The following is a 14,126-nucleotide window of genomic DNA, read 5'->3' on the forward strand; positions in this document are numbered from 1 at the left end:
ACCCCAATATATGTATTATTATATTTGCTATATTAAAATAAAGTTTAGTCAAAAAATAAGTGGTGCCCCATACAAAAAACTTTTAATACGCTCTAAACAACCGGCCAACGGTGTGTCGTCGGCGGCGCGCGGTACCACATAATTATACAAAGAACAGAAGTAAAAACCATACAGCGGAAACACAAGAAAAAACATTAAATCTCAATACCTGCCTAGTTTTCTTTACAAAAAGTATTGATATCCCACCAAAAACATAAATGTAAAAAAGGAGAGCCAAGTTCAATACAAAAATTATGCTTGGCTGTGGGGCTCGCCGCAAAAAGAATGGAGATCTAAATGAGTGCCACTGCCAAGTTCTATGCAAAATCCAAATATGTATTTATAGGAACAAAATAACATTATAAACAAGTATTAAACTCTATTTCTTTGCTTTATTGGATACCTATAACAATTGCTGTTATTTAAAAAAATGTGAGATCTTAAAGTAGGTTAGATTTGGCTTGGCCAGGTTTTATCAGAATTACAATATATATAAAATGATTGATATAATGAAAACTGGCCAAGTCAAATCTAACCTACTTTAAGATCTCACATTTTTTTAAATAACAGCAATTGTTATAGGTATCCAATAAAGCAAAGAAATAGAGTTTAATACTTGTTTATAATGTTATTTTGTTCCTATAAATACATATTTGGATTTTGCATAGAACTTGGCAGTGGCACTCATTTAGATCTCCATTCTTTTTGCGGCGAGCCCCACAGCCAAGCATAATTTTTGTATTGAACTTGGCTCTCCTTTTTTACATTTATGTTTTTGGTGGGATTTTATTGACGCCATTGAGGCCTACAAAGATTGTGCCAACATCTCGGACGATAACGCCATTCGTGGGTTATCAATGCTACTAACGCATTCAGCCGCAGATTGGTGGCAGGGCATAAAACCGGAGATAACTTCATGGGCCGAAGTCATTGATAGTTTGCGCCATACCTACGGCGACAATCGAGCTCCGCCACGCATTTACCGCGACTTATTTGCTGCGCCACAAGGCGAAGAAAATACTCATGTTTTCGTCGCAACGTGTAGAGCCCTGTTGGCAAAATTGCCACGTAGCGAGTTGGCCGAGAAGGTACAATTGGATATGGTGTACGGACTGTTAAACAAACGTATACGTAAACGTGTTAAGAGGGAAGAGTGCGCAACGTTTAAGATATTATTACAAAAGGCGCGCGCCGTCGAAGAATCGTTGAACGAGAGTACGAACGATACAAAGGCCGCCGCCGCTTCCAAGAACGTGAGCTACGCCTCGCCGAGTCGTCCCGTCGCCGTGTCAAAGCCGCCGCGCGCTACCGCGAGCGCGAGCGCTGCGCCGCCGTCCCGCGAGCCCCGCGTGCCTCCGCCGCGTCGTTTAGATGATAACAGTGATAACAATACAGCGTCTGCGTCCGCCGCGAAATCTAAGTCGTATAGTAAGAAGTGCGGGTATTGTAAACGTTACGGCCACGTAAAAGAAGAATGTAGAAAACTAAATAAAGACTCTAGTGGTACGTCTAACGATAATAATAATAACACATCAGATGTTAATGTCTTACGTTGTTATGGTTGTGGTCAAGTAGGTGTTATACGCGCAAATTGCGAAAAATGTAATGCTACTTTCTGTACTGTCAACTGCAGCATGGATTCGTCCAATCCAGGGTTAAAGGACACTGGTAAGCAGACTAAGAAGCTCTCCCCGGTGAGTAGTACTCTTAACTCTATACCTAAGGTTCAAAATAATAAGCTTGACGAGATCTTTTTGTCTCCCACTGATTTTCGACATGCACTTCCTGCAAATTTCTTTGGTGACGGTTTAGTAGCAAAGCCGGTGTTGCCCCGCGCCGCCGACAGCTCCCAGGATGACCCTGTAGTCGTTCAACAATCGTGCACACTTTTTGCAAAGTCCATTATTGATAACAGTGATAAGCAAGTAAATTGTCCTCTTAGTAAGGAAATGTCATTTTGCACCGTGTCAAATAATATTAGTAACATCCCTGTGCTGCCAGATCAGGTCAATGACGCCAAATCTAGGTTGACTACAGCTGTTTTAGGATCAGCTGATAACAGTAATAAGAATGGTCACAATATAACTAAATACAGTAAGTCATCTTCGGGTCACAGTATAGATAATTCCAGTAACTCAACCACGCCTTGTGAGGGAATTTTATTTTCAGCTGTGGACTTTTCAGGGACAAACCAGAAGGATGAGGACTCCAAGGAGCCTTCACCTGGAGCCCTAATGGACCAGAATAACTCTGAGGACCCCGTGTTGGATTTATTTGACACATATGAGGAATACACAAAAAGGTATCAGCGGCCAATTTTAGGGATTGGAATCCTGGACATGCAAGGTATTGCCTTAGTGGATACAGGCGCAAAGAGAAGCTTGGCAAGTCAAAAGCGCTACTCACTGTTACTTGAGAGACAGCAACAGTTCTGCGAGAAGCAAATGAGAGTGACATTAGCCGATGGTGTAACCCAAGTTAGAAATGTGCTCAAAATTACCTTAGATGTCAAAGTGAAGGATAGAGTAATACCTCAAGAGTTCCTGATCTTGTAGATGTAGATGTAGTGTAGGGACGCCCGGCTGGAAGCAGGCGGGCTGTCGATCGCTTGTCGCGTTCATTCAGCCCGGTTCCCTGGAGTTGGAGCTGCAGGTTACTGTCCCGGCGGCATTCCCACACTATTCTCCTCAAATCTTCTTGTTTTCCTGCAGAACAGAAGGACATCTTTGAGTTCGACGTCCTTTAGTTCGCTTTCTTCTAGTGTGTCTCTACCGAATGTATTATATCGCGGTGCCGCGTACATAGTACATTCTGCTAGTAAGTGTAAGCTGGTCTCCTCCTTACCACAATGTGGACAGGAGGCGTCTCTACTAATTTCCATTATCTTAAGGTGTCTGTTGAGAGTATTGTGACCTGTAATGATACCTGTCAGTAGTCTCAGACTGCTCTTACCTAGTTTCAAAAGATACCTGGTTCTCCTGTGGTCTATACCTTTGATCATCATCTTCGACTGTCTGCATCCAGTCTCTTCTACCCATTCTCTCTGTGCTACCATCTCTTTTACCTTCTCTATGACTCCCTTCGTGACATCAGCTGACATAGGCAGAGCCGGTTCCGGACCTATGTATTCCGTCTCCGCCCCTATCCTCGCCAGCTCGTCTGCTTTCTCGTTTCCCGTTACTCCCTGGTGTCCTGGTACCCATGCCACCGTGACACTTCTTTGCTTGCCTATCAAGTTGAGCTCCTCTCGACATTCTCTCACGAGCGAGGAGGTAACTGATATTTTCTTTAGTGCCTTTAGTGCTGCCTGGCTGTCTGTATATATTACAACAGCTCCCTCTTGGTTCGCGCTCTTTTTGATTATGCTTGCGCAGCGTGTTATAGCACATACCTCGGCTTGGAACACGCTAGCATATCTACCCAGTGGTACTGATACCTTCTCTCCCAGTTTGGGGATCACTATGCCCGCTCCTGCTAGTTTCGTCGAGCTTCTTCTTGAGCCATCCGTGAAGCAGATGGTCGTCGGGTGTCCGACTTCCACCTTCCAGTTGTCTCTTTCTCCTATGTGTATTCTATATTTCTTGTCAAAAATCTCCTGCCTCTTTATAAGGTCATTATTAGCCATCAACATTTCAAGTTTTGATAGTGCCTCTCTTTGTATCAGCGCGTGTCTCTTGTCCACGCTGCTTCCTCTCCATTCCTTGCATGCTTTCATTCTATACCACTGTTCCGTGGCTCTTTTCTCCACCTCAATCCAGAGTGGTTTCAAGCCTAGCATTACCTCCATTGCGTGTGTCAGGGTCGTTCTCATAGCCCCCGTCATCATGAGGCACGCTAGTCTCTGGACTTTGGTTAGTTCTCTTTGGTTTTCTTTAATATGTGCTCTATGCCACCATGTCACTGCTCCATATAGCACCCTGGGTAGTATTATCGCCTTGTAGATCCAGTGGATCATTCCTGGCTTCAGTCCCCAGTTCTTTCCTACTGCCCTTTTGCATTGGAACAGTGTTCTTATAGCTTTAACCGTCTGCTCCTTGATGTGAGTTTTGTACCTGAGTTTACTGTCTAAAGTAACGCCCAGATATTTCAACTCCTCCACCATGTCTAGTTCTATTCCTTGTATCTTTATGGGTTTCATCTCCTTTATTCTTCTATTAGTGAATAGCACTAGTTTCGTTTTCGATGGATTGAGATCCAACCCCCTCTCTCTGCACCACCTCAGTACCTGTCTGAGACCTCTTATCATTATATCTCTTATCACGGTGAGAACCATTCCTCTCACTAGCAGCACTCCATCATCAGAGTAAGCCTGCATGTACATGCCTCCTCTGTTGAGTTCTTTTACCATTGAGTCCAGAAGTAGGCACCACATCAGGGGGGACAGGCATCCCCCTTGTGGGAACCCTCTTCTTGGACTAATTGTCTTTGTTACTCCTCCCAGCTCCGCCGTAATGGATCTACCTTTTAGCATTCTACCTATCCATTGCGCTATTGTCGGTCGGATGCCCTCTCTCTTCAGACTTTCTTCTACGGCCTCGAAGGTTGCTTTGTCAAAAGCCCCCTCAACGTCGAAGAAGCAGCCTAGTGCGTACTGTTTCGTTTCTAGTGCCCTTTCCACCCTTAAAGTTAGGTTGTGTAGGGCTGTCTCCGTTGACTTTCCTGCCATGTAAGCATGTTGATTCCCATGTAGCGGGTCTCCACTGCTTTCCACATTTTCTTTTATATGTTTGTCTATCACTTTCTCTAAGGTCTTTAGTACGAACGACGACAGACTTATGCTTCTGAATGACTTCGCTTCTTGGTATGATTTCTTACCCGGTTTCGGCAGGAAAACCGCCCTCACCTCTCTCCACACCCTTGGAATGTATTTTAGTGCAATACTTGCCCTGTATAATTCCACTAAGTCCTCTTTTATGTATCTATATCCTTTCTGCAGTAGTGCCGGCAGGACTCCGTCAGGACCCGCAGCCTTGAAGGGCGCAAAGGAGCAGATCGCCCATTCTACCCTCTCCTCCTCCACCACCTCCAATGCCGCTGCCCAGTCTGACTCCTCCCGACCTTCCTGCTCCTCCATTTCTGTCATCTCTTTGCAGTCCGGAAAGTGTGATTTCAGCATTACGCTTAATATCTCCTCTGGTTCCGTAACTAAGTCTCCATTTACTCTCAGACTACCCAGTTGGCACGATCGATCCCCTGCCAGCAGTTTCACTACTCGTGCCCCCTCTGAATAGCTGTTTAAATCTCCCGTGAACCTCCTCCAGCCCTCTAGGCTAGCTTTCTCTCTTAGTCTGGTGTACTTATTCCTGACTTCTCTATACGTGTCCCAGCTCTGAGAGTCGTCCCTCTTTGTCGCCACCCTCATTGCCCTTCGCACTTTCTTCCTTACCTTTTGTAGTTCTCTGTTCCACCATGGCTGCCCTTTGCCTGTTTGTAGCAGCTTCTCCGGGCAGGCCTTGTGGTATGCTCCTAATATGATCTCTTTCAGTCTGCGAGCCCCATTTTCTAGGTCACTCACATTCTCATACCTGACTCCTGAGACAGCCAATTCCCTTAGCTCCTCTTCGTACTTCGTCCAGTCGGTTTTGCGTGGATTTCTTACCTTCATCTTCTCTACGCGACTATCGATGCTGTAGAGTAATCTGCGGTGGTCAGACATGCTGTCCTCCACATCCACCCTCCAGCCCTTTACCTTGTCGCTCACCTCTTTCGTTGCCATGGTAATGTCAAGCACTTCTTTCCTGGCCCTCGTTACAAACGTTGGTGTATTACCTATGTTCATAATTTCTTAGTCATTGCTAATTATAAATTCTATCAATGATTCTCCCCTTTCATTGGTGTCGGTGCTACCCCACACCTCGTGGTGTGCGTTAGCATCGCAACCAACAATCAGTGGAATCCCCTTACCTCTGTACCACAGTACCGTTTCTTCTAGTTCCTTCGTGGGTGCCACTCCATCGCCCGGCAGATAGCAGGACGCTAGCGCCACCTTGTATCTCTTGCCATCTTCTTTCATGAAGTAGGTCTCCACCACAACAAGGTCTCTGTAACATAAGGTCATGACACAACCCATGTTTCTTATTTTGTTGCTCACATAAATGCATGCTCTAGGAGGCAGCTCACCATTCCCTTCGTAGTAGAGAGCTCCCCCCAGATGTCCCAGGCCTGCCACCCGATTTTTCCATGCATAAGGTTCTTGCAGCAGTGCTATGTCAACTTCGGCCCTCCTAACATATTGTCCCAGCTCGGACATGGCATCCTTGCAATGTTGGAGGTTTACTTGGCATATGTTCGTGTGTGTGTTGGTGTGTGTGTGTTTGTGTAGTGTTCCCTGTGTGTCTCCCTTTCTTTTCATCTCTTTTGTGTAGTGTTGTTGTCCCCGAGCTGCTACTCGGAGAGTTCACTGCCGGCGACATCCATACTCCCCTCTCCTCCCGTATGGACATCGACGGGTTCAGCACTCTCCTGCTTCAGCTCGGGTGCTTCTACTGGTCCCTCTTGTTTGGATTCTGAGGGTTGTGGATTTGGATTCGCCCTCAGAATCCGGACTCGTACGCTGGTGGCCGAGAAGTCCAGAATCTTGGTCTTCTCTTGCCCCCAGCTCTCCTCGACTCCGTCTGGAACCATATAGATCAGTCGGGTTCCTAGCTCTAGAGCCTCCCTACCTACTGCCTTCCAGTGCAGAATTTTGAGTTCCGGTCGATCGGGATTCTGAGCGTAAAGGAACTCCTTTACGTACTCAGTGTCCGTGTCGCCCGGAACCCAAACCTGCACCCTGGTCTGCTCCAGCTTGCGCACGATGATTTTGTGGCCATCCAACTCTCCGAAGTCCTGACTTAGCAGCCATTCCCTCGACTCCGTCGTTTTTGGTGTCACAAGGAAGAATCCTTCTGACACCAACCCCGACGTAGCGAATCTTGGCGCTACTAAGCCAGGCTCCCCCCTGACTACCTTCAGGACGACCACCTCAATCAGCTGCGTAAGCCTCTTTCTGATGAGTCTCGCCAGAGCCTCATCCACCGAAACTCCGTCCTCTCGGCACACAGCCACAGCGAGCCCACGATTCGCCTTAGCGACGTTCCGTGGTCCCTCCGCGGCCGCCTTGCCTTGGTTCGGGCGCTTCGCTGGAGGACGCTCCGAGCGACCCTCATCAGTACTCTGACGTTTTATCTTTAAGCCGCGTCTGCTCGGGCCGGGCTTGGCCTCCCCTTTGGTAAATACCTCGGGAATGCCACTCCCTTCCCCAGCAGTCGCAGCCCTCCTCCTAAGCAGCTTGGCTTTCTTTTTCTGAGCCTTCGACTCGTACTTGTGGAACTGCTCATGCACCATCGGTGTGGCCTCCCTAGTGGTTTCCCCCCTCGATGGTGATTTGAGCAGTGCATCCTCTTCGTTCAAGGTCAGGCCACCCAGTTGTAAGACATCTGGAGTGCCCTGCCTTGCTTCTCTCTGTGTTCCTCCGCTCTCCTCGTCGGAGCTCAGAGTTCCACCTTCTTCAACGATCGGGGGTCTATCAGCTGGCTTCCCGCCCTCCCGCTCTTTCGAGACGGTCGGGGGTCCCTCAGCTGGTTTCCCGCCCTCACGCACTTCTACCCTTACGGGTCTCTTCTCCGCTTGCGCGGTGTTGGTTTTTGGTTTTTGTTTTTTAATGTCTTTAGAATCCATGCACTATTTAAATTTGTGGGAAGAACTAAAATTAGGGTGGTCGGCAGTGCTCCCTTGCCTATACCCAGCAACATTTGCTCCTACGCAGTGACGCCACTCCCCTACGCATAGTCGTTAGCGACAGCGATTATGCTGAGTGAGCTCGCAAGCATGAAAGAACAGCTCCTGTGTTGCTTCATTGTGATGGGAATGTGCACGTTGGTTTACCCCAAGGAAGTCGCTCATGACCTCCCGGGGCGAACACTTGTGCACATATTTCTCACCACTCCAGCTTCCGGTTCAGAGCAGAAGCGGTTCACCCCAAGGGCATCTCTCCGCGACACCCCGGGGTTCCTCGACAACTGCCCCTCCCCTTCCACTAGACACAACACAGGCCCTGCTCCCCCTCCCCTCTTCCGCTTGCGAGCCCAATCAGCACCAACCCCCCGCTGCCCACAGCCGGCTGTGAGGGCCCTCGGCACGTCCTCCCACCTTGACCCTGGGGGTTTTGGGGCGTGTTGCCATGATGGGGTTTCCCCCAAGACGACAACACGACCAGTGCACTCCTCATTTACCCGGGCTTGTGACCGGCTCCTTTTGGACCACGTATGATCCGCAAGGAGGCTGAGTTAGCAAAAAAAAAAAATGATCTTACCTGAAGCTGAAGAAAATGAAACTTTACTGGGAATCGATTTTCTAAAAGCATCTAGGCTCGACCTGGACTTTGATAACCATACTTGGTGTTTCCCAGGTGGTGAGAGATATCCCATACACTATGAATCTGACATGCCAACGCAATTGTCAATTGCTGCAAGCAATATACTTCATGCTGAAGAAGGATCAATGCTCAGCGAAGGTGAAAAGATGAAATTAGCCGAAGTGTTAGAGAGGAATAGTGCAGTCTTCAGTCTAGGGGGAGCGCCCACTCCAATTGTTGAACATCATATAGACACAGGAGACCATGCATCTATATCTGTGCCTCCATACCGGCTCACACCTGCAAAGAAAGAAATAATGAAAGCGGAGATTGAGAAGATGCTCCGGGAAGGGATAATAGAGGAATGTGAATCTGCATGGACCTCACCGGCAGTTCTTGTCCCTAAGAAGAATAATACTGTCAGATTCTGTGCTGATTATAGAAAGCTGAATAGCGTCACAAAGACAGATAACTATCCCTTACCCTTAATTGATGAGCTGCTGCAGTCGACCGGAAGACATTGCTACATAAGTACCATAGATCTGAGATCTGGATACTGGCAAGTCAGTGTGAATCCAGCTGATCGGGATAAGACTTCAGTGATCACACCATTCGGTACCTACCGTTTCGTACGAATGCCATTCGGTTTGAAGAATGCACCTGCAACCTTCCAGCGGTTGATGGATAAGTTCAAATCCGGTGCCAGCTTGCAAAATACTACAGTTCTAGCTTACCTGGACGATCTCCTGGTTATATCTGACAGTTTCGAGAAACACCTGCAAGACCTGCAACTTGTGTTCAACCGACTACGTCAGTTTGGCTTAAGAGCAAACCGAGAGAAATGTGTTTTTGCTTGCAAAGAGGTCAAGTACCTTGGACACCTCATCACCCCAGATGGTATTAAGCCAGATAATGGGAAAGTTGAAGCAATATTAGCCATGAAGGAGCCAACTAATCTCAAGCATCTCCGGACATTTCTCCAAACTTGCGCTTGGTTCAGAAAATTTGTTCCAAATTTCTCAGCGGTAGCTCAGCCGCTTACCAAGCTTACAAAGAAAAATGAACCATGGAAATGGCAAGACGAGCAACAACAGGCTTTTACGGAGCTCAAGACCAGATTAACTTCTGCTCCAATCCTGGTGCAAGCGGATTACAGCAAACAATTTGTTCTACGGACTGACTCGAGTAATTATGCTCTTGGAGCTTGTCTTATGCAACGCGAAGGACATGATGAGCGTCCCATTGAGTATGCCAGCAGGCTGCTCACTCCAGCAGAACGCCGTTACAGCACAACTGAGAGGGAGTGTTTGGCTGTGATCTGGGCGGTTGAGAAGTACCGGCCCTATATTGATGGTCATACAGTTTTAGTGAAGACAGATCATCAGCCGTTGAAATGGCTGTTGACTCACAAGTCACCAAGTGGTCGCCTTATCCGATGGGCACTTAAACTGCAAGGCTTTGACATCAAATATGAATACACACCTGGAAAGGCCAATGTCATAGCAGACACATTGAGTCGACCTGTCTGCGACGAAAACTCCAAAGAAGAATGTGGAGTCTGCTCTATTATTATTGATATTCCACAAGTTGATCCGACGGAACTACGTACTGCACAGCTCGAAGACCCAGAAGTCGCCAAGATTATTCAAGACCTTGAAGACTCTGATCCTATTAACTCGACCAGATGGCTAGAGAGAGGATATGTCATAGCCCAATGGATTCTCTACTATTACAATCCCAACTCTGAGTCGGAGGAAGCTCAGCTGGTAGTACCTAACTCTATGAAGGAGGCCGTCTTAAAAGAGTACCACGACGCCCCAACAGCTGGTCATCAGGGCGTAGAAAGGACTCTCGCACGCATCTGTCAAAAGTATTACTTTACAGGAATGCGCAAGTACATCACGGAATATTTAAAACTATGTGAAGAATGCCAACGTTACAAGATAAGTAACCAGAAGCCTATGGGACTACTACAGACCCCAGTGCTTAATCAAAGAGGAGAGGTGCTTGCTATAGACCTCTTTGGCCCTCTACCTGAAGGAGATAATGGAGAGAAATGGGTGCTGCTCATCGAGGACACGGCTACACGCTGGGTGGAGCTGATAGCCCTCAAGGACGCCACAGCAGAAGTCTGCGCTCCAGCCCTTATCGAGCAGTACTTCCTACGGTATGGATTCCCAAGAAGAATCATTTCTGACAACGGAGTTCAGTTTGTCTCAGCTGTGATGCAGCAGACCATGTTCTTGCTGGGAATCAAGCAGAATTTAATACCACTCTATCATCCTGAGGCCAACCCTGCAGAACGCAAGAATAGAGACCTCAAGATTCAACTCTCTATTTTAGTGAAGAACAATCATCGTGCGTGGCCCAAGTTCCTGCCAGCGATCAGGTTCTCGATGAATAGTGCTCTTTGTGCCACCACTGGATGCAGTCCAGCTCACATGATGTTCGCTCGAGAGATGAGGACTCCTTTTGATGCCCAACGTGATTTAAAGGCTATTCTGTCAAAAGAAAACTTTCTGCCGCAAATAACTCCTTACTTGAAGAAGTTCCTCGAAAACTGGGATGTTATAAAGGAGAAAGCTGTACGCCAGCAGGACCAGAAGAAAAGCGACGCTGACCAGCACCGACGGCAGTCACCTTTGTTTTGCGTTAATGACCTAGTTCTGGTAGACACTCATTTGCTTAGTAACGCTTCTAAAGGTTTAACAAAGAAATTCATGCCCAAACGGGATGGTCCCTATCGCATTAGTAAAATAATTAGTCCAACTTCTTATGTTATAGCTGACGTACAAACCAATACCGACCTGGGTAAATACCATAGTTCTGATTTGACACCATTCACACCAGGTCAAGGTATTCCTTCGGTGCCTGTCCAACCACGGCGACTACGTGGTCGCCCTCGTAACTTAGCGCGAGATGATAGTGTTACCAAGTCCCCAACGGGTCGTTCTGGGAACTTGCAGGGGGAGTGTATAACGCGCCAACCTCAAACGTCGGCCCGGCCGAACGAAACTCGCGGATTGGACGACTTACCTGCTGCACCGCATGAGCCAATCACAGCTCCGATTGATGACGCACTGCGCGTGACCGACCGTATACAGATACGTTCTCGCCGCTCCCGCGCAGTCCGGCAACCGACGCGATACGATTAATATATGTTTAATGATAAGTTGTAGATCACTACAGTATTTAGTGCTTAATTTCTAATAAGTTTCCCATAAGAACATTACGAGTGTAATTATTCAACAGAATACACTTTTTATTCAGTATCGGTGTCGTTTTCACTTTTAAATAGCCTCCTCATCCGAACCCCGAGCTAGCTGGCGCTACAAAGGGGTGAAATGCTCATTGATTTCTGTGTAAGCAATAATCTGACCATAACTAACACCAGTTTTAAACACCACAAGCGAAGGCTATACACATGGTCCTCTCCTGGTAACCGTTACCGCAATCAGATAGACTTCATCACGATAGCAAATAGATGGAAATCAGCGGTAACAAACACTAGGACTTTTCCGGGTGCGGATTGTGGCTCTGACCATCAACTGCTAGTGGCAGACATACGAGTACGGCTAAAATCATGCAGGAAGAAAGAAAAACCTTTAACTAGACTCTCAGCACTGGAATATGATTTCTTCCAAAAACATACGGAACCAGAACTAGCGGAATTAGCCCCTAAAGTAGCACAGATGAATCCAGAAGAGCAATGGCAGCAGTTCAGCCAGAAAATCGTTAAGACACTTAACTCTATGACCAAAAAACCCATAGACAAAAAGGATTGGATGTCAGAAGAGGTTTGGTCTAATATAAATTTACGTAAGGAACTTAAATGTGGCGTAAGATCTGAAAAATTCGTGGGAGAGTACTCACAACTCACCAGTACAATTCAAAGACAATGTAGAAGAGACAAAAATCAATTTCTTGAAGACATCTGTACTGAAATCGAACACCACGCAGACAAATATCAAACTGCTGATCTCTTCCGTAAGGTCAAGCAAATAACGCGGAAATTTAAACCATCTTCCTGGGTGATAGAGGACAAAAATGGGAACCCTATACATGACGTTGCCAAAATAGCTGAGAGATGGAGGAAATATTGTGAGGAACTCTATCAGGACCAAATACCCCAACCCCAATCTACTCTATCTCTCGAAGTCGTGGTGGAAGAGGAGCCCTACATACTCCGATCGGAAATTGAAGCCGCAATCCGGAAGCTTAAGAACAATAAAGCACCAGGACCTGACAGAATAACAGCGGAAGTGTTGAAAGGATTGGGCCCAAATGGAATAATATGTTTGCATAATTTATGTAGTAAGATATGGCAGACCGGAGATTGGCCATCTGATTGGGTACACTCCTCTATTCTTCCTCTTCGCAAAAAAGGCTCGATACGGAACTGTAATAACTACAGAACCATTGCACTAATATCCCACGCCAGTAAAATTCTGTTTTACATCATCAACGCGAGACTAAGATCTTACCTAGACTGGCAAATACCCCAAGAACAAGCCGGTTTTGTGAAAGAGAGGGGCACCAGAGAGCAAATCCTAAACCTTCGGCTTATAATAGAAAAGTGTTATGAATATAACACCCCAACTTTCATGTGTTTTGTGGATTACCAAAAGGCTTTCGACTGCGTTAAGTGGGAGAAATTGTGGAAAGTTCTTTCTGAGACAGGTGTACCAGACCACCTCGTAATGCTAGTCCGCAAGCTGTATGAGTCAGGATACGGCACTGTGACTGTAGGAGATTTAACATCAGGCCGTTTCAAATTCCATAAGGGTGTTCGCCAAGGATGCGTGATATCTCCCATCCTTTTTAATATTTATGGAGAGCACATAATGCGACAAACTCTAGATGGCTGGGAAGGTGGCATAAAGGTAGGCGGAGTAAAGATATCTAACCTCAGGTACGCGGATGATACCACCCTTTTCGCATCATCGTAAATGAAATGGCGGAGTTGCTTCACAAACTGGAAACCATCAGTATGGAAATGGGACTTGCTATTAATAAATCTAAAACCAAGCTCATGATCATTGACCGTTTCACAGCTATCCAACGCACCAATCTCCTACGTGACTACGAAACCGTAACCCAGTTCCAATACCTTGGCTCACTGATTACTGATGGAGTCGAGTTCAATGCGCGCAGCGACGTAGACGCGTTGATGAGTAATTAAATTAATAAATTGCGAAATTAGCGCGGCTCGGCCGCCACTAGTAAATATACGCGATGAGTCTCTCCGAACCGAGTCAACCCATCGTGAATGAGTTCCTCGCATTCCTGCAACTAAAAAACAAGCTGGTGCAGGAAGGAGCGATGGATGCGGCGACTGCTGTCCAGATGAATTCGCGTGCGTCGAGTTTCACCGTCGAAGACATCTGCGAAGCGAAGCAAGTGCTGTGCAAGTCCATCGGGATCGTCGGCACCTATGTACCTCACCGCAGAGGGGATGAAGCCGGGAAGAAGTCCCTCGAGGATATACAGAAAATCCTGAGGGAGAATAAAGACCGGATTCCGGAGTTTATGGCGACGGGTACTTCTATCCAGCCGTCGTGTGATCCGGATCAGGTTGACGTTCGCTGCTTGTCAAAGGAAATCGTGGCCCTAAAGACAAGATTAGCGGAAGTTATCTCTAAGTTTGAAGCCAGCCTAGTCACTATTGCCGAATTGCGCAACGAAATCACAAGTTTGCGGAATGCTCCAACTCGGTCGGCGGCTTCAAATTTCAAGAACGATCATCGACCTG

General features: G+C 46.9%; 1 protein-coding gene across 1 annotated transcript; it reads right to left on the reverse strand.

Annotated features, from left to right (window-relative positions):
• Positions 1-5,943: 5,943 nt before the first annotated feature.
• LOC134668288 (uncharacterized) lies at positions 5,944-7,698 on the reverse strand. The gene is made up of 2 exons (XM_063525770.1): positions 6,160-7,698; positions 5,944-6,080 (listed from the first exon to the last, which is right to left on the reverse strand). The coding sequence occupies exon 1, from the start codon at positions 7,696-7,698 to the stop codon at positions 6,424-6,426; it is 1,275 nt and encodes a 424-aa protein (XP_063381840.1). The 3' UTR covers positions 5,944-6,080; positions 6,160-6,423.
• Positions 7,699-14,126: the final 6,428 nt, after the last annotated feature.

The sequence above is a fragment of the Cydia fagiglandana genome, chromosome 10, assembly GCF_963556715.1.
Source record: "Cydia fagiglandana chromosome 10, ilCydFagi1.1, whole genome shotgun sequence".
NCBI classification, from domain to species: Eukaryota; Metazoa; Arthropoda; class Insecta; order Lepidoptera; family Tortricidae; genus Cydia; species Cydia fagiglandana.